The following is a 21,272-nucleotide window of genomic DNA, read 5'->3' as shown; positions in this document are numbered from 1 at the left end:
TAACTAGTGGAAACAGGCGAGTAGCCCTATTGTTGTGCCCGGCGCCTGGCAACGGCCTGATGCCTCGCCGCTTCCCGGTGAACAGCAGGATTGGACTGAGTGCTCGTATCAACGTGGTACTTCGATAATCGCGTTGCTTGACTGAGTGAAACGGACGGGGTGGGTCCCAGAGCAAGGGTGAGAATGTGAAGGGGACTGGTTAGGAGACGGGTTTGAGATAAAAAGCCCCGGCTTTGGGAAATGAGAAGGGGAGGGGGGTGGGAGATAAATGGAAACGAGTGAAAATAAAATCAAGCTGAGACCACTTGAGATATGCCTTAGAGAAAGAAATGCGCCCTTCGAAAAGGGCCATCTTTAATGGAAATGGTGGAATATGCCCCCGTCCGAGCTAGGTCAAATGTGAAGCCCCATAAAGAAAGGGGAGAGTACATGAGGCCGGAGAGGAAGGAGAACGGATGGTTGGGACGAAAAAAAATAAAGAGAGGTAGCCACCGACGCCATTCAACACCCACATCTCCACGTAAAACCGGACAAGAGCTCTTCTTCAAGAAGCACCCAAGGTCGTCTCGGTTTTCCTAATCGCCCCGTTCCCACGAAGACGCTGGAGGTTAGATCAACAAGGGTGAATTAGTGTCGCCACAGCTAACCTATTTACGAATGAGGTGCAACGCGAACGGATTGCAGATATTGGAAGTTCGGCGCTTACCGGGATAAAATTAACACTATACACACTGGACAATGCTCCGAGCGAAAAAAAATATATTACTTTTACATACCTAGTAGGCTTCAGAAAGCCTTATCTCTTCGAAAGGAGATCAGTTACACAATTCACGCGAAAGAATATACACTTATCTAAGACGGGAGGACGTAATTCGAGAACGAGACGAGAGCGCCTTGCACAACGACATAGGAACTTTGGTCGCCACGCGACAAGAGGACCTGCCATCACTGTTTATATCACTATTGCGTTGAAGCACCAGATTTATGAGCGCTCACGAAACTACAATTCTTCAGAATTCCGAATGGTACAGTCGTCGCAGCGGACAGTAAGAAAGGGAATGTTTTGACATACCGTTTCAGGAACTTTCTCTAAACTTCGGTCGTAACACGAAAAGGCTTAGAAGGAGATAAAGACAAATTAAAATGGCAACTTTGCAACAATTATGAACGAATATTCATCTAAGGAGGACAGAAAGATGAATTAATATTCTAAAATCAATCAATAAACGAAAATTAACTTTCAGTAACAATTAATTTTTTTTATTATCCAGGGAAAATCTGAGTCCAGCGTTGTGATACGTGGGTCATTGAGAACAAAAACGAAGTTTATAGTACTGGCGCGAGGTCCGTGACTAATGCTTCATTTGGTTGCCCACAAAGGAGTATTATATTAGTAGCAGTATTCTACCGGGTTAGGCTAGGTTTTTCGATGGGCCTTGACAGTACACACTACTACTGTTCTCCCCCAATCCCAATTTAGAGGGCGCAATATACCCGCGTAACTTGATATACTTTCTTTCTCCCTTAACTTGATCCAAAATGCGTACCTTTTCATCCTCCTACCTAGCTTTCGCAGCGTACCACAAAATATCACAGTGTTCACCACCTCATTGCCTCCCGGTTTCTCCCGAATCCACTATTCCTACCTCCATCGAAATTTCCCAAAAAAAACATTCTTACTTCCCATAATTTGCCCAGGCCTTCCAACGCTTGTTTCCCTTTCCGTGCATTTATTTTCTCCATTCTTTCCCCCACCCACATCTGTAAAGCCTACCCAAATCTACGCTTATCCTCCTGCCTCAATGACCAAGTTTCCGAGCCATAAAAAAACGTTCCATATATAAGTTTTATTTCTCTATGGAGCGTAGTCTTCTTTTCTTTTAATCTTTACTGAAGGCCCACGCCATCAAAACCTGCATCTTTTTAAACGCTTCTTTATCTAAATCAATTCTTTCTTATGTCCTCACTATTCTGATAACTTCCATCCACAATTTCCAAATAGGTCAACAGCAGTTATCTGTTCTAGCAAGTGCCCCCCAACTTTAATGTTTAAACTAGCCTGCTTATTTCTTGAGAATCTCATTACCTTCGTTTTCTTATGATTAACTTAGCTAGATTACATGTGTGCATATCACAAACTTAAGCTCGGTTAAACACCTGTCACGATTACTCTGCAAGGTGACATGTAAAGATAGTAGCCCGTTCGCTGACTGGCTAACCAACTCCTAATGATCCACATATTTACTGATTAGAAGAATTCCACAGCTACATTCACTCCAGCCTCCATTATCTCCCATGCTTCCCTTCCTATTTCTTCCGTATAAATGTATACTGAAAATGAGTAATGGATATCCCTGTATTAACTCCCGGCCCATTCCCAATATCTATTTCCTATCCTCAACTGTGCAGTCCGAGGTATGCGCAGGTTCTGGATAAGTCATATCTCTCCAAACTAATCCCTAACTTCTACGAAACACTGATTGATTTTGCCCAGTTTACTTCGTAGAACGCCATCTCGAAGTCCATGAGGCATACAGATATATCCAGGTTGTACCCCATGCTCCATGATACTATCATTAAAAAAAAATTCCTCTCGTCATTTAGCCTAGAGATTCAAACTATCGTCTGAAAATTACTTATGGTGATGAACGGATAATTTTTTAAAGTTCAATTTTCTTATTTTCGTGGGCCTTTTGAAATTATCTATTAATAAGATTCCGTAAAACTCGCCAATCTGAAAAAATATTCCATTTACGACTCTCATACCTGAGAGCCAGGCGAAATTACATCAACCGGGCAATGGCGAGCTATATTGGAAGAGGCGGCTGCAAAAAACTTTTGAAATTGGTCAGCGACTGTGTCCCTCCAGAGAGTCCCCCCACACGAGAATAATTAATTCTCTTTCAATGAGACTCGCCTATTCTTCGTAAATTACATGGAATAAACTACGGACCAATTTTTTTAATATAAAAGATCTTATAGTCCTGTCTCAGATCAGCAAAGCGTTCCCACAGGGTGAGGAAGGAAGAATCTGTGAGGCGAGTGGGAGGATCCTGCCAAACTTTGAGTCTAACGGGATAGACTCATTACTATGGATGAAATTTTTGGCAGCTGCGGCTAACTGCCCTAACCGAGGATGGCGACGACTAAATACGCGATTCCGCTTCCTACGCTTTCATTTTTCGGTATCGTCTGCCAATTATATCCCAGGGTTTTACTACATGGACGATGAATAATCAACAAGAATAATAATAAAAAAATCCACGAAAGATCGTCTCACAAGGAAAAAACTTTCGTCGTCGTTAAATTGAAGGATTACGTACCGGCAGAGGCGACAAAAAACAGTTGGAAAAAAAGCACCGATACCTAATTTAGTGAATATAATATTGAAATGAATAAACTATCCCGAACGAGAACAGCAGCTTGGATGATAAATCAGAACGGAATTCTGGACAATGTGCATACCACGCCCAAAGCATTCAAAATTTCACTCTCACCTTTATCCTCTTAGACAGGGATTTCTTCTCCCACGGCTTCTGCAGCACTAAGTACACAGGGTAGGTTATTATGTCGCACACGAAAGCTATTGCTTTAATGGTGCCGATGGCACCATTCACCCAGATATTGTCCATGGCCGGTGATCTGAAAAGGACACAAGTCGAAGAAATACATTGAGAAAACTACACAAAACAAGCTCCTAGGTTAAAACTCTCGACCATTACAATTCGCTATCACCAAAATTGGATGCAGTGGTCTAATAAATGCAAGGTAACTTTTATAAGTACTAATCTCCATAAGACAGTCTCCTCTCAACCTTTTACGTACATCAACTGAATTTTCATCATTTATCCCTCGACTGCACTTCAATCTCAAGGATTATCACTTTTGCCGTCACCCAAAAACGAGACTATTCCAAATTTTTCAACAACGATCATTTTTGGCGGAAAATGAACTGGTGTTAAGGAACCAAGGAGTTAAATGCACTCATTAGAGACGTGCATAATACCAAAGCGTACCGCATTTTTCTTTGATTGATGACTTATTCTAAGAAATTAATTCGTCCACCACCGCATTATTTTCAATCATTAGACTCTAATACCCATTTTGCCGATACAACTTGCAATTACTCCAAAAGCCAAATACTTTAATTTATCTACTTTCACCTTTCGGTCCCATTAACTTTTTTATGAATTTTTCATCCGTTCGAATCCTTCAATTTCATTTATATTCCATCCTTAATTCGATAATTCCGATTAACTATTGTTTTTATATATTTTTAAACTCTTCAAAATGAATTTGCGAATATTAGTTATGATGAAGCATCCTGACACACTAAGGTGGAAAGTTAACCCTTTTTGGAATGCTTCAAATCAGTAAATGAAATATCTATGTACAGCAACCGTCAGGCAGAAATGTATGCATTTCCAAGATGACGCTAGGTCATCCCTGGATAAGAAATTTTCGATTCCTGGAGATTAAAGGCAGTCATCAGGAAAAGGGCTCCTTTGGGCCCGAGGGAAGTTCTGCAGGTCACCATAAATTTTCTTCAGTTCCAAATACCATATATGTACAGAAACTACAGCCAAAGACTTAACCACCAAACACTAACTACCACATTGAACTACAATACTACAAATTTCGAAGGGCAGAATACTTTCGTCCCGTGGAAAAAACCAGAGAGGAGACTGGCGCCAGCAGCTGACCCCAAGGTCTCTAACCGGAATTCTCCGCAGAGAGAGGAAGCATTTATTCTTTATTATACTTTCCCCGAAGCATTAATGCAAAATATTATAAACCCCCATGCTTTCACAAATAGTTCAGAGAGACTGCCTCACGACAGATAGCATGCCGATCTGGATACGGGAGGCAAGATGCAATCATGAAACGCACAAGTAGGAGCAAAAAAAAGATGGCAGTTAAAGATAAAAGAGGCGATCAAATAGCAATCTTAATTTGAGAAAATGTCATTAATTAATGGAAATTATTATTACTGGTATTCTGTCGGTTAAGGTGGGTTTTGGATGGGCACAGACCATAACATGGTATAACGAGACATTTCCTTCTCTCTCCTCACAAAACAACCTGATATCTTCACTTCAATGGGCACTTCTTCATTTCCGCATACTTCCTCCGTCTTAATTCCATCTAACACTCATCCTATCCATGCCAGTTCTACGCTTGCCTGACGTTCACACCCCACTAACACGGTCTTCAACATCCAATTGCCAAACATCTCAGGGTTTCTTCCCTCAACGCTCTGCATCCATTTTTCCTGCCTCCTCTTTTGTTTCTCCCAACAACCATCCATCCTCCTCACAATGTATATGGATCTGGATACGGGAGGCAAGATGCAATCATGAAACGCACAAGTAGGAGCAAAAAAAAGATGGCAGTTAAAGATAAAAGAGGCGATCAAATAGCAATCTTAATTTGAGAAAATGTCATTAATTAATGGAAATTATTATTACTGGTATTCTGTCGGTTAAGGTGGGTTTTGGATGGGCACAGACCATAACATGGTATAACGAGACATTTCCTTCTCTCTCCTCACAAAACAACCTGATATCTTCACTTCAATGGGCACTTCTTCATTTCCGCATACTTCCTCCGTCTTAATTCCATCTAACACTCATCCTATCCATGCCAGTTCTACGCTTGCCTGACGTTCACACCCCACTAACACGGTCTTCAACATCCAATTGCCAAACATCTCAGGGTTTCTTCCCTCAACGCTCTGCATCCATTTTTCCTGCCTCCTCTTTTGTTTCTCCCAACAACCATCCATCCTCCTCACAATGTACTAATACATTGTACTAGTACTTGCTGATTTGTTTTCCTTTAAGTCCTTTTTCACCTCTCTCGTCCTTCGCTACACTGACATCTCAAAAGACTACAATTTAAGTCGATCACATTGCTTCAACGACAATCTTTCCGCGTCTCACAAAACCATGCTCCGCATCCAAGTTTTAACGAGCCATTTCTAATACTTACAGAAAGTTCCTGTTATCAATTCCCTCCTCCTGAAAGCTCATTTGTCCGACAAAATCATCCTCATTATATCCCTACTACTTGGATAATTTCTGTCCAAATCACTTCCGCGATATGTGCTAACTTTTCCGCCCACACTGTTTTATCAACTCCAATTTAAATATCTCACTTAGCCTCCCCCCTTCCTTGAAACCCTCACAATCTTTGTTTATTTAACTGATTCTCATCCCATACTGATCGCACCGTCTTTCTAATAAGCTCAGCAATGCTTGCAATCCCTTGGCTGATTGGCCAACTAAAGCTACATCATCCGCAAATCCAAATAATTTAATAAATTCTCTGAGTTTCATTCCCTTCTCAGTTCTTCCCGTACCTTTTGAACCATGTCCTCCACGTATAGATTCAAAAGAACAGGTAAAAATGAACTCTCGGGCCTTACCCCTCTTCCTCACACTGACCAGTTAGAAACCAGTCAATCGTATACGCACAGTTTGCGGTCGCCTATCTCTCCAATCAACTCCTATTTTCTGCAAAACATTCATCAATTCTACCCTATATTTTCTGCCTCTCCACTTCTGAAACCAAACTGATCATCCCCTAAGTAACCATTTGCCCTACTCGCCATCCACTAATTGATGACCCTGAGTACCACTTCAGCGGTGTGAAAAATCAAACTTATTGTTCTGCAGTCCTTACATATGACTGACTTTCCCTTTTATGAAACAGGAACTGATATTATTCTGAAAAAATCTCCCTCAAATGCTACGAATTAGTCCATTAAAACTTTCACTTCCACCTTTTCTTTAACTTTTAAATAATGTCATTGCGATGGAATTTTGTGCATTTCCAAGGCCTCATTCGATTTCATTTCCGTCAACGCCCTTTTTCTACCTCACTATCAAGTATGTCTGCACCTAAGCTAACCTCATCTACGTCATATTCTCTTTCTACGTCTAAGCTTCCTAGCCTAAGGTCTTTACCAAATAATTCCTCCACATATTCCTTAAAACTCTCTTGATTAATGGAAATGGCATTAGGAAATTCAGGCGAAAACTTAACTCCCCCCCCCCGGCCCCCATGCGGGTAAGAAATGGCACTGAAAAACAGGAGAGAATGCGCCAAGATATGCATTAACATAACAGAATAATAAGAATGAGCAATCCACATGCAAGAAGATTCATTTTTTACATCTTACATCAGGCGGAATGAGAAATACAAAATAGCTCTAATCCACCCCAAAAGCATGGCTCGAAACGAGGAACTTTGAAACTGAAAAAAAAGATTCACATAAGAAAAATTACCGACTGAATGCGATAAAGTCTATGTACGCACACACAACTCAATTGTAGACATAAATAAATGAACATGTGGATGCAACACTGAAAAAAAATATTAGATTGAAAAACAGCAAAGCTAGAGTGAAAAGAAAAGATGGAAGAAGAAAGAGTAAGAGAGAAAATTTGAAGGAAAACTGCATGCACAATCGCCGTTGTCATAGCAACTTCAAGCTCCACCTCGCAAAACTGCATAAGCAACCCCGGCCTATCGAAAGAAAATATCAATGCAAGTTACTCACGGCTTTGAGTCCGACGAGTTGAGCGGCATCTGAAACCAAAGCAGAAAATGTGTACAACTTATTTCACAAAGAAAATACGATGAAAATTGCAAAAAAAAACATATGTTCGTCTTTTTAAAGCCTCTCACTTGTGGCTAGCCCCGAACGGGACGAATAATCCCGCGTACTACTTGGAACGTCAACTCATCACAATCCTAGAGAAAGTCAACGCAACGCTATTGAGCAACATAAAGCAAAAGGTTACGGCGATCTTACCGACAAGAAAAACGAAAAGTCATTTAGCCCAAGGATGATAAGCGAATGTTTTGCATTGCAAGGGAGCAGTTTATCTCAACAGGTTTAACGCTGAAAAAAACGAACCCCACAGAGCGCCTCCCTCCTGCCGACATTTTGGGTCTAACGCACCGCAATTTTTCTCTATGTCGACGGCGGTGTGCTTAGGTTGCCCGGTGGGCGGACCGGAAGACGCACGCAGCTTCCATTCCGGGTGACGCCTATGACCTCAAACTCGCATTCACCAAGTCGAGTGATTTTCACGGGTACCAGATCATCGAGAAACTGCAGTTGTCTCAGAAAACTAACTGCCACCATTTCTTTTACCCATTGTGGGAATTTCACACGACGAATGGCGCTTGGTACGAGGCGCGCCGGCCTCACCTACAAAATCAACCTTCCGGTTCATCACTGTATTTTTTTTATTTTCTCTACGGGGCGTGAATACGTATTAAAAAAGCCTCCGATGCACAACTAGGCTTGCTTGAAGGGGCGGCGGGTGAGCCAACGCAAAAATAAGAAGCTTCGGGTGTTATTGAATTTATTCGCAATCTGTTAGAATGACGCCTTGCGCGCCACACGGGAGAGAATGGGTATACCCAGAGGCATGGGAAGGATGGCGGAAAGAATGGGGGAAATCGGGAGGAGGAGTGGAATGGTAGGGAGAGTTAGGAGCGGGGGACATGTGTTCTCTCTCTCACTCACTACCACCGCCCTCTCTCCCTCACGCCGCGGAGCGCACATGATGGGGGCGGGGCGGAAGAAGGGAGGGTAGAGGGGGCACGGGCAAGGGAGAAAGGGACTGGAGGAGGAGGTCACGTGGTCTAAAGCGGCATCACGCCACACACTACGTGGAATGAGGTTTTATCTACATATACCTGACAGGATGGGCGCGGGAAGGATCGCGGGTAATCTTCGGACGTCGGGGCGGAGACGTCAATGAGTTAGGGGGAGGGGAGCCCGTCCGATAGTAGCGTGGAATTGCCTGACGGAGCGCATGGCGATAAAGACGGCCGGCGATGCGCATAAAACTGAGCGATTCTCACCCGCACGTCAGACTACACTTAAGACCCACGCGCACCCAAATCTCACCCATCCCGTGAGACGGGTCCCACACACAGACCTGACTACTCCACTCGACATTATCAGATGAATATGGAACCGCCAACGACTTCGGACGATGGCAGGCTTCCATAACACCTCAACATTTACTCCCGCCCGTTTTGAGTCGTAAAGCACCCACTGTCCATTTTCTCACCTCGTGCTCTACTGCAGAACAAATACAACAATGGGCGCCATTTCACTCCATACCAGTGCGACGAAGATTTCCGCGATTGGGCGATTGAACACGTCAACCGACTCATTTGACGACATTCTCCTTTTCAAGCGCTCGTATCATTACAGCTATTCCCGTCGAAAGTACGACCTGGTTCGATATCCGCGTGGAGTATTCACTGATCTAATCGTAATCCTCTGAAGGACTTCGATTATTTTGGTCCAATCGAAGGGATCGACAGACGAGCGTAAATAGCTCTCGTTGTTTGTTTCGAAAGTTAAATAATTTATTTCAATTACACAGCTGGTTTCAGATTTTCTATCACACTTTCACACTGATGGTAGTTTTAATCGTAGAGACAATGTCTTCCAAGCATGAGACGAGGTGGTATTGGACTCTATGAACATCGATCAGTCACGACTCATTTCCGACGTGTGTCAGGGGTCGGTCAGACACCCAGGACCACTCTCCTCAGAGCAAAACTCGTCGGCAAGTTGTTCATTTCCTTTTAGTGCCTTCGGATTACCAAATTATCCCGAAACAATTACGCCCAAAATTTATGCATTTAGGATAGTTACTGAGGGACTCATAATTTGACATTTCAGAAACGCCCCTGGCTGCCAGAAACCACGTCGAGTCAAGTACAGCACAGATTATATATATATATATATATATATATATATATATATATATATATATATATATATATATATATATATATATATACCCCTTACCGCGACCTTTATATATATATATATATAAAGATCGCGTATATATACCGCGACCCTTATATATATATATATATATATAAGGGTCGCGGTAGTCCAGTGGGTGGAGCGTTGGACTGCTGACTGGAGGGTCCCGGGTTCGATTCCTGGGCAAGTCTCTGGGCACCAGCAGCTCCACCCAAGCTATGTGATTTTTCGGGTACCAGATCTTCCTGGGAAACCATAACCGGCACAGGGAAAGGAACTGGCCCCCCTACCCTGATGTGTGAATTTTCATATATATATATATATATATATATATATATATATATATATATATATATATATGGGTAGGGGGGCCAGTTCCTTTCCCTGTAGAATATATATATATATATATATATTTTTTTTTTTTTAAGGTAATCTACCGGTTAAGGTAGGTTTTTCGATGGACACAACTACCAAACAAATATTTTGTGACTACTAACAAAACACAACCCTAAATTCTACTCTACACCAGGTCCCTCTTCATCTCTGAGTACTTTCTTCCGCCCTTCATCCCGTCCAACATCCCTATCCTGTTCCTTCCCTTTCCTCTTTTGCCCAACATTCTACCCTCTATCACAGTCTTCAACATCCCACTGCCGGTCAACACCCCCTTCATCCACTTTTCCTGCCTCCATAGGATTGCTCCCAACAAACTCCTCTCTTCGCCCACCATACCAAGTACTTCCTCATTTGTTTTCTTCTCTGTCCATTTCACCTTCTCCATTCTTCTCCACACCCACATTTCAAAAGCCTCCAGTCTACGTCTATCCTCCTGCTTCAATGACCACGTTTCCGCGCCGTACATAGCTACGCTCCATATCAAAGTTTTTACGAGTCTTTTCTTAACATCCTTACTCAAAGTCCCCGTCATCAACTCCCTCCTCCTCGTGAAAGCCTCTTTGCCTAGCGCAATTCTTCTCCTTACGTCCCTACTACTTTGACCGTGTTGGTCCAAAACACTACCGAGATACGTAAACTGTTCTACCTGCTCTAGTTTTTGCCCTCCTATTTTAATGTTAAGCTTGCCCTTTTTCTTTCTAGAAAATCGCATAAATATATATATATTTGTCAATCAACAAATTTTTTTCACTTAAATTAGAAATCACAGAACTGGTGAATCGAAAACAAAATAAAATCATCAGAGGGAAATAGGAATCAATTTCATTCCTCTTAAATACAATTACAAAACTAATTTCTTTCCTCAATGAAACTGAGAAAACTAACGGAAAACTCTTGAGTCATTCGGCATAATGAGGCATTTACGTCGGCTGTCATGTGCAAAATGAGTCAAGCTTGAGGCAATAAGTTTCCTCTTTCCCTTAATCGTCACTAGAGGAAACGCAGACAACCCGTTTCGAAAACTTTTTAAAAAGATGGATTTTCGTTTCGGTTGATAAAAGTCTCTCCAATTCCATTTCCGTATCCTGATACTGTAATAAACGCTTCGTATCGAGAAGGTACATGGGCGAAATTTAAAACAAACTTATCTAGTTCAAGGCGAAAAACAATGAACGAGCAAGTATTTGGAGAAGACGCTCGGTCGGTAGCTGTCAATGGAATGGTTTAAGACTAACGTATAGCATATGTCCATATATTGTTTCTTCTTTTTGCAGTAATTTATCTCGTCACGAAAGGACAAAGGCAAAAAAATTATCACTGAATTGAATTATGGTGGTCCAACAGAATTCATTTCCAAGTACCTTAACGCCAAATACATTTCATCACTAACCAGAGTGTAAAGACGGTGGAACGAGTAGGTACACAAACTCAAGGCGTTGTCACCCAACTGCCTTTTTTTTCCTCCTCTTCGTGGCCATTATCCTCTGGGTGTTTCCTCTTAAAAGAGAGGAGAGCATCGTATTTCCTGAACATTTTCTGCGAGCTCTCGCTCCTTGGGACATGTATTCAAGCGATATTTCAACCTTCAAGGTTTTCATTAATTAGTAATGTAAAGTAAGTTATCCCCAATACCTGACGCAGCCGAACTCTTCAAGCGGGTACAGCCATCAGGGTGGAGTAGCCCACAAAGGACAATTCGCGGCGGGAGGACTGCCACGAAAGATCGTAACATCCATCAGAAAGTGTTCCAATCAGAGAAAGATATTGTGTGAAGATATTTTTGGTATATTAAATTACGCGACCGTAAAAAATTCTAGGGCAAAGACTTCTATGATGAGAAATACTAAAATAAATTAATGAAAGTTCGTCAATGTTATTCCATCCTCGGCGAGATTATAACAAAGGTTGTTCCCGAGGATCAAGCGGCTTGAAGATGAGTTTCGATAACTGCGTTACATAAGCGTATATCCCAAATGCTTTACTACAAATTTACGGACATTTGAACCTCAATTTTTAAACCACAGCATTTTGTTGACAAAATTCTAATAATCTGTCCCTTGACGACCACACAATTGTTCTCTCATGAACACACTCGGCGGGTCAACTATGAAATAGTGGAGAATGAACATCAGATGCCATTCAATGTTTGGCCAAGTTTCCCACAGGTGATAGGAGTTGAATCAAGTTCCACCGCGGATCAAGAATCCGAGAATACATGTCAAACCGCAAAATGAAACGCTGGAACGCACTGCCACAGAAAACGATACAACTTTACTTGAGCTAGTATACGAAGACTGGGGGATATACTATATACACAAAGGTAACAACTCGTTTCGCCGAACCTAATCAAACAACTTTCCCATCGGGGACTTCTTCGAGGAAAGGTCTCTAAGCCTAGGGCTGGCGACATCCACGTCCCGTGCGGCGATACGAGCCGCACTCCGCCTCCGCTACTCCCCCAACACCTGTGATACAAAACTACACCCTCGAATAAAACTTGAAAGGCGATTGCAGTTGAAACTACGTAACCGCTGTAATTATGTCTCATCCTCTGTCCCTAGAACATGAAACTACACTCATCATTTTATTCTGCCGCACTGAAATTAAGGAAGCAAAGCAGGACTTACGACTTACCATAAAAAAAAGCCAGCAATCAACCAGACGGATTGTGCTGAAAGGTGAAGTCGAGATCACTCTATACTCAAGTCTCACGACGAAAGTAAATCACACAATAGCAGGCCGATAAGCGAAGGACTAATTACCTCCCTTACTCCGGTTACTCGCGAAGATCCGATATCCGAAAAAAGCACACAGCTCTGGAGACACTGGAGCTCCGGAGGGTGCGATAAATCGTCACCAGGGATTTGAACCCGAGCCCTCCGGTCAATAAACCCAGCTCTTTACATAACGGGCTACCACCCGTTTTTCTTGCCTTCGGAAATATCGGAGTAGCCTATTAGGAGTGAAGTCTAAGAAAAACTTCATAAAGTACGCCAAAATTCTAGCTACCTATTTAAAAGTTCACGCGTCAGTTCGCTGACTCCTGCGGCTTGGCGATCTTCGCGATGCGGCTTCTGACGTCATGCGGGTAACTCGCTCGATTCACGTCACAAGTGCTGTCGCTGAAGTACATTTTGGCACATTTCAAAACTGATTTTTAGCAGCGAATGTTAAAAACGAATCCGACGTTCCGCAGAAACTTAATATAAAACAATTCAACGCATTTCGATAAGCTATTTACGACGAAACGTTTCCTTATAATTAGCACCTCCCACATGCCTCGTAAGGCAACACACTCGCAGAATATATTATACGGGAAATAATATGCTGGATGTCATTTCCACGGATTCAAATTTACGAAGAAATTCATCACCACAATATGTTCTATCTAATCGCTTCAAGTAGGGTCGGAAATGACACTAATAGGAAGTTGTAATATCTTTCTCCGTAGGCAGAGACTTGCATCTGCAAGACAAAATAACAAGGAGTATTACCGACCAGATTACAATACATAAGACCAGGATTTGGTGGCTTATCATGACGGTAATAATGAATGCAACAATTTTACAATTCCATTTAGTAGCCTTTAAAGATGAAAGCTCTTATTGATGCTCAAATTCAGGACAACTACACCTTAAACCGGCAGGCAAGAAAAGGTTCGATGTAAAGGTCTGTAACATCACCGATCTGGTGAGGAAAGTAGAGTTCCTTGGGGGGGGGGGGGGGAGAATCTGTAGAGACGCATTCAAATAACCAGCACAGATGTACCCTCGGAAAGAGCTCTTAAAATATGGAGGCGGACCGTGAGTTCGACGATTGACTGGACGTAACTAACGATACAAGCGAAAGTGAAATCAAAATTATTCATCGGGGGAATAAAATTGCTGTTTGGGCAGAAATATGGAAACATGCGATGAAAGAAGCAAGCGGGAAATAGAAATAGGGGTAGGAATGGTGAATAAGGCCTGAACATCGGAAGAATCAAATACTGCCAAAATGTATTTATCCTAGGCATTAAAGATGCGGCCCTTCAGAACTAATATTTACAAAACTTATGCTGTAGACTTTACTTTTATTAGGCTGTAAAACAAGAGCTATGAAAACAGAAGTAAACAAGAATATTCCAATAGAAAATAAGTTCCAAAGCGATGGAAATGCGGTGCTATATTTATGTCAATGGATGGATAGACGAACCAAGACATGTTCACATCGAAGAGCGGACCAAGAGAGAAGAAAACGTTAGGACTTCCACTAAAAGAGGTGAAACTAAATTGGGCAGTAAAAGCCCAAAGAAGCAAGAAGGAACGTTAAGAACGCCGAACCAGTCCTTAAATGTCTATAAGAACTCCTTTTTTAATTATAAGATAGTCTCTTCTATTCGTTCTCTTGAAGTAATTCGTTTTTTTTATAAAACACAATTGTTTAGCAAATACTATCATTCCCTTTCATAAACAAGATATACGTGTACATATCTAGCTAGAAATGAAGTTACGAGTGTTTTGATATTGACGTAACCGTCGATCCATCCAAATCAAAAGCTACGACTAGGCAAATTAATAGGGAACAGGATGTAGCTTGGTGAGCTACTACACCCAACCCTTGGATTGATAACCCATTACGACGATGATGAAGCACAGGCGGGAACGGACTGCCAATTCTGACGCAAATGCGCACTCCGTTCTCCCGCACCAACGTTCGCTGTCGCATCCACTGCACTCCCTCTCTCCATTTCGCTTTCTCTTGAGCACCCACGGTGCTTCTCGTACCCCTCTGCGGGAAATTCATGATCGAAGTTGTCCTCGCACTTTATCTCGTTGGAAGGAAAACCACGAATATCGCCGTAAAAATCCATTACGTCACTCCAGACTTGAAAGAGTATTGGGAGGGGAAGAGGAAAGAAAAAACGATCTCCAGAAAGTTGCGAGAGAATTTCGCGCCTGAAACGGCTTGGCAAGAGAGAAATTAAAAAGTAATAATCAAACTCCTCTTGTGTAAAAACGCATGATCAACCGTACATTAAATTTATTGATTAAGCTTTGAGAAACTTTAGAATGGGAAATCATGACGGGCGTGACGTAATGTTGTGTGCGAGTGAATGATTGGGTACTTTTTTTAATACCATGAAATGGGAGAAAGGGTCAGCAGACCAAAAAAAATGACGATTGCGTGTAAAGCCACCAACAAAAAGCATTTCGGGTACATCAAGAGGCCATTACCCACAACTGTAAGGAGCACATATTGAGAACTTCTATTACGTCAGTTTTTTTAGCAATATGATCGCAAAAAAGTGCTACCTAATCTCTTTATTCTGCAAAAACAGTTTTAACGACATTATCTTAACATAATTAAATGAAGAATACAATGTATCTTTCCACTGTCCTTAAAATAATAAATATAATAAAGGACAGTAGAAAGATACATTGTATTATTAATTTAATTAACATGAATTTCCACAAAGTTGAGCCGGGAACAATTGATTATCTTAACATATTCGCAGCGCAACATGGTACGGCTGCACATGTTAGACAGCATCGTGGCACCGTCAAAATATTCAGCGAACACCATATTAATTTAATTCAATAATGATAACTGCATATCACATGATATATTCACAAGTTATTCCACATGCCCAAGTACTACATGAATAAAACTCCATATGAACTCAAATCTTACCACGAAGGAGACGAACTGCGCATATTCGTATTTCTGGTTTGAAGCCAGAACTATTTCAAGAATGAATTCTGACCATTAAAAAAAATATCAAAGCAGACTCTAAAGAGACATCACTATAAAATCTCACACATCGGAAGGACGAGGTCGGGGTCCCCCAAGGCCATTCTAGCATCAAGGGAGGCTGATCGACAGTCTTTCTCCAAGAGAAGAGACTGAACTCGTGGGCCCCACCGCCATGCGTAAAAAGATCCTCGCGACATACGCGGAATCCAGAGGGTCAAAAACAAACAATAGGAATACGCAGTTGCACCAGTTGAATTTCCTTCCACCGCCTTGTGTATTTATTACCACTGAAATTCTCAATTTGAACCTATCTGCAATTTTATCTTAATCACTAATATGTAATATAACATCCATACATAAAGATTCTGGAGGAGTCACGATAAACAAGCCAGACCAATGCTTCAGAAAAAAACAGGCGAATCAGAAAGCAGCTTTTTTGTTTCCGAGAGCACACATTTGATAACGATCATTTCAAATGAGTGCAGTTTTTCTTACTTGGCGCCTGATAACGTGAGAAGCAAACGGCAGACTAATCATAAATAAGTGATCATGGTTATTGCCTCCTGTTGACGAAATCCATGGACCTCACACGCCTCCGCCATTTATTTCATTGTTTGAGGAACACTCTATCCAAGTCCCTGAATGCATTTCAAACAATTACAAACGGGTAGAGGTAACAAACGGTTCTTAAACATTATAATCTTGGGTAAAAGGCTGAGCAAATCTTTCTCAAAATGTCAAACAAAAATGAAGGAAACTGGTATACAAAATTATTAAGCCACTATTCAATGGGGGGGGGGAATTAGGATGGTGAGGTGGCGAATGCCCTGGCTTCCCATCCAGAGGGCCCGGGTTCGAATCCTGGAGGGCGGCATATCTTTTACAGGAGTATCCCGATTCCTACTTATAGGTGCTTTGTGGAGAGCACTTTCAGGAAGTATGCCGTCCGTCGGATGAGACAGTTAATGACCCCAGCTGTCGGTCGCCTCCCCTACAGCTACAACTATTACTATCCGAGGGCATTTAATATTCCTCTTAAGTTTCACCACATATTCGTTATAACTATTCTCCAATCCCATAAATCGGGGACTAATGGGGCTTAACTTCTTAACTATGGACCACATTTTACAAATGGAAAACTTCCAACGGCCTTATAAATCGATAGCTTCAGTACACTGATGACACTGATCTGGTCGAGTTTTTCAGTGTCATTTAACGTGCATGTTGCACTACCTACCCTGACCTCCCTCCACATTTTTTTGCCTGCGCGGGTGGTGCAATCATACTTGTATTGTTGTCAACGGGAGGATGAAAGAATAGAGATAATCGTCACATACAGATGCATAAGCCGCCTCTCTCCACTGCAGCGTGAACTTGTGCAGCGCGTAGACGGACGCCGCACACAGCTCTGCAAATAACGAGTTTCAGAGGACACGGAAGGCGAACGGCCGCGATAAGTGGGTCAGTCGGAAGGTGGGTTGGGGGCGGGGCCCCTTTCTTTCTTTCCCCTTTGCAAGATCTAGCTGCTTCCTCGTTCAGTCCTGCATTCCATCGCATCCTATCGCAGAGGCCAGCCGAACAGTGAACAACTTCACCCCCTTCCCTCTCGCCCAAACCCGATTGGCATTCGCTACGGATCACCTTAATGAGGCAATGCCACAACATAAATTGACAGAGGGGGGGGGAGTACAGTCGAGGGCACCGATGTAAGGCCTGAACGAATGCTCAAAATAGTTTCGTTGCTCGAAAGAACTTATCACACAGATCCACGGAGTAAACTGAAAGATGAGGCTGGACCAAACAGTGCCGGGTTTATTTATTTATTTATTTATTTATTCAGTATAAATCCGAAAACAGCACATTTTGGCCTTTACATCGAACTATTAACAACGATAACAATGGTCACATTTACAAACACCCAAGCCCTAGATGGAGCGAAACTCACCCAGGCGGGAATCGAACCCGCGACCCTTGGAATGGCAGACGAGGACGTTACCCCGCCGCCACCGGAGCCGATTTTTTTCGCAGTTTTGCACGAGTTTTTAAGCTATTAATAAATACCGGAAGGGTGTAGACCACAAACGTCCTCAAAAGCTAGTCAGGTTTACGAGTTAAATATAAATTTTCTTGGCGGTGTTTCCCAGCGGGGGAGCACATGACGAAAAGAGATTCAATTTTAATACTTGGGGGGGGGGGGCAATCAGAAAATGGCAGCTTTCTTCACCTTAATCACTGATTAAATACAAATAATCATGGTAGGTAATATTTATATTCTACGAAGAAAGTGGAAGTAAAAACTTTTGCACATATTTTCCTTTTTTATTAAATTTCCGTTTATACTATACCAAAACTTGGTTGCGGGCGAAATCTGGCATCAGTACCTTGGACAAGGAGCATGATACAAAAAGTTGGGGAAAACATTTACCTTTTCACGCAGTTGTTCCCCCTTATTATCAATCTATATCCGCGGGAAAGTTCAAACAGAAATATTCAACGCACAAAAAATTATCCTCCCCGTACGACCCACACACCTTATGCTTTAAGCTAGCCATTTGCCACGATATAATCAGCAAGAAATAATATAACAACCCCGCAATAAAACGTCCCATTTACGGCCATTCGCGGACGTAGTTATTTCCCTTCCGGACATCCGCAACTGGAAATCAGCAGAATGAATAACTAGATGAAAGCATTACTGGAGGTTAACAAGAGAATCGATTCAAAAATTGGATTTGCCCAATTTGTCACGATATTAATCTAGAAATATTATCATATCCCCAGCAAGTAAAATAAATAAAAACGCTTAATTTTGCGAACACAGTTGCCGGTATTTTGGGAGTTGGAAAATGTCTTCTGCGAGCTTTTACGTCGGGACAGGGTACTATTTTCCTCTTAGGTCCGTTGTTCATGATCATCGGGCGGACAACTCTCCAAGTCATTATATTAATCCTCTGCGAACAGTAGATACAAAGCAGTAATTTGAACATAAAACCTGATTCATTACATCCTGCAAAATATAGGCGCTTAATTTTGCGAACACATTTGCCGGTATTTCGAGGTTAGATAGGTAGTTTTAGAATAATATTGATGTTTTTATGCCTTCATTGTGGAATCTACAGCATAAATAAGGGTGGAAAACTTCAAAATGTAGGTACTTTCATTACAAATTGCGAAACAGGATTTTTCAAATTTAAGAACCGGATGGCCACGCCACAAACGAAAGATGTTGCATATGAACTAATATTGTAGTGAAGTGTCACTAATATTATTTCTTGCAATGATGTGGAGTGTTATGACGCTACGAAATAAGACTAGTTCTCTAATACCTGTGATTTGAAGGTGAGAAGTCCAGAAGATTCTGATCGAGACCTTAGCGGAAGTGGTGTGTATGCATAGGCCAAGGCACGGCTAAGAGCCTCTAAACCCCACTTTTAACTCAATTTCCCTCTAACTATCAGTGTTACCGTAAAAGGGGTCAAAGGCGACCAGTGAAGAGCGAAGGTAAAAAAAAATCATACTCGTATGGTCGTCCTCGCTAACTTTTCAACTTGTTCGCCTCCTATCGCGGAGTCCGCTGAACTGCCGAGCTTCATTATCACACAGCCGTGAATTGGCTGGGCAGTCAGAACCAATGGCATCCTTGGTCGACGCCATAAAACAGTAATGCAATAAAAAACCGCGATGGTAGTAATAAGCGGAATAAACCTCCCAATACTCATACTAATTATTTCCCTAAACACCTACGAAAAAGATTTAGAAGACGTTTTACGGCATAGAGATAACTACGCGGAAATTTTACCTCGTGAACATCTCCAATCAGTTTTTAAAACATTTATTTCGGTAAAGTTTGAACACATATCTAACGATTTACAGCAAAATAACTCCGTGCGAAAGTCACCGTTGACGAAACGAAAGAAGGAATGGAGATAACCCCCTCTCATTTTATTTCACACTAAGAACTTTGTTTTAATTCAATACAATTTATACCTCACCGTACTCCTGGGATAGCAAATAATTCTTGGCGACGGACAAATTTGACTAGAATGTGCTCTCTATGAAGTGCTGACAATATGCAGCTAGTCCATTCTCGATGGTTTGCGAATCCCAAGGAAGTAATAACAATCGGGCAAAAAAAACAAAGAACACCCTGTCACTAACAAAGGAAAGATACATGAAATTTGTGTCGCCTCCGAGCATCGAAAAATGAACTCGAGAATTCTTGCAGAGAGTGCTAACTTTTTGCCAGTTGAATTCCTCACGAATCATGTTTCAAATTGCACCAATGAGATTTTATCTGCATACTTACCACCTCAAAGTTTCCATTTTTGCGACAACGTGAGGAACGATGTTGAGTTGATTCGTTTCAACGTCTTTACACACAAAATAACTAAGGTTTTCCGCTTTTTAGTTAGTTAAGGACGTTACATTCACGCAAAAACGTTTCCGTTTCATGAGTTTCATAATTCGAATCATTTACGATAATTGTCAGAAGTTAAATCAATCATCCGCCTGCACCTCACTATGGGCATGTCAAGGCTTTTTTTATTCCGAATAATGATAACCTCCGGATACGACTTGCACTCTTGCTCGAAACAGTTCAATTCCTGGTTCACAACGCTGAACTATGATCGACGCGAGGCCTAGCGTATTCCGACTCAATGTTAGGTCAAGGAGCACGGTCACGTAAGCGCCGCGTGATACGCCGGAGCAAATAATCAAGTGCAGTGCACGAAGGCCAAAAAAAAGAAAATCCAGGCGTACGGTGGATGGAGAGCGAATACCGCATCCGAAACCCTCTCACCCCGCCTCTCAGATTTATCTCGCTTCCCAACCGGCCTCCTTTCGAAACGACCCTCCACCCAGTCGACCCTCCGACCAAGGTGACCGCAACACCAGAGACGCACGCTCCGAAGGAGCGTCCGTACAACACCCCCGAACGAACGGCTGTCTTCTGCGAGCTTATACGTCGGGACGGGGTACTCTCGACCTCTTGGGTCCGTTGCCGATGGCCATCGGGCGGACAACTCTCTAAGTCAAAGACAATATAATAATCCTCTGCGAACAGTAGATACAAAGAATTAATTTTAACATAAAACCGGATTCATCACATTCTGCGAAACATAGACGAGGGAGAAGTGCCACTAGATTTTTTGTAATCGCACAGTTGAGTGGGCGAACTAAAATGACAATCTTTGAGTCGAAGATCACGCCTTCAGTGTTTCGCCTAAAATTTGGCCTGGCGAAATTATAACCGTTACCCGTGTAGAACTAAGCACGCAGCACTCAACTCGGCAAATATTAATATCAGACTGAAATAAGACAATGGGCAAAC

At 42.1% G+C, this 21,272-nt stretch overlaps 1 protein-coding gene across 4 annotated transcripts in view; it reads right to left on the bottom strand.

The window, feature by feature from the left end:
- The window catches only part of Acsl (Acyl-CoA synthetase long-chain), a 76,491-nt gene that overhangs the window by 17,277 nt on the left and 37,942 nt on the right, over positions 1–21,272 (bottom strand). For 2 of the 4 annotated variants that reach the window (XM_071598107.1, XM_071598108.1), the window contains exon 2: positions 3,498–3,642. In XM_071598107.1, the coding sequence (XP_071454208.1) occupies positions 3,498–3,632 (135 nt within the window). In that variant the 5' untranslated portion in view covers positions 3,633–3,642. Of the gene's footprint in view, positions 1–3,497; positions 3,643–7,183; positions 7,258–7,564; positions 7,594–21,272 lie in introns of all 4 variants that reach the window. The other 2 variants (XM_071598106.1, XM_071598105.1) reach the window with 2 other exon arrangements.

Source organism: Hetaerina americana, unplaced genomic scaffold (genome assembly GCF_022747635.1).
Source record: "Hetaerina americana unplaced genomic scaffold, ioHetAmer1.1.p SCAF_9, whole genome shotgun sequence".
NCBI classification, from domain to species: Eukaryota; Metazoa; Arthropoda; class Insecta; order Odonata; family Calopterygidae; genus Hetaerina; species Hetaerina americana.
This window is presented reverse-complemented; position numbering and strand designations above follow the sequence as displayed.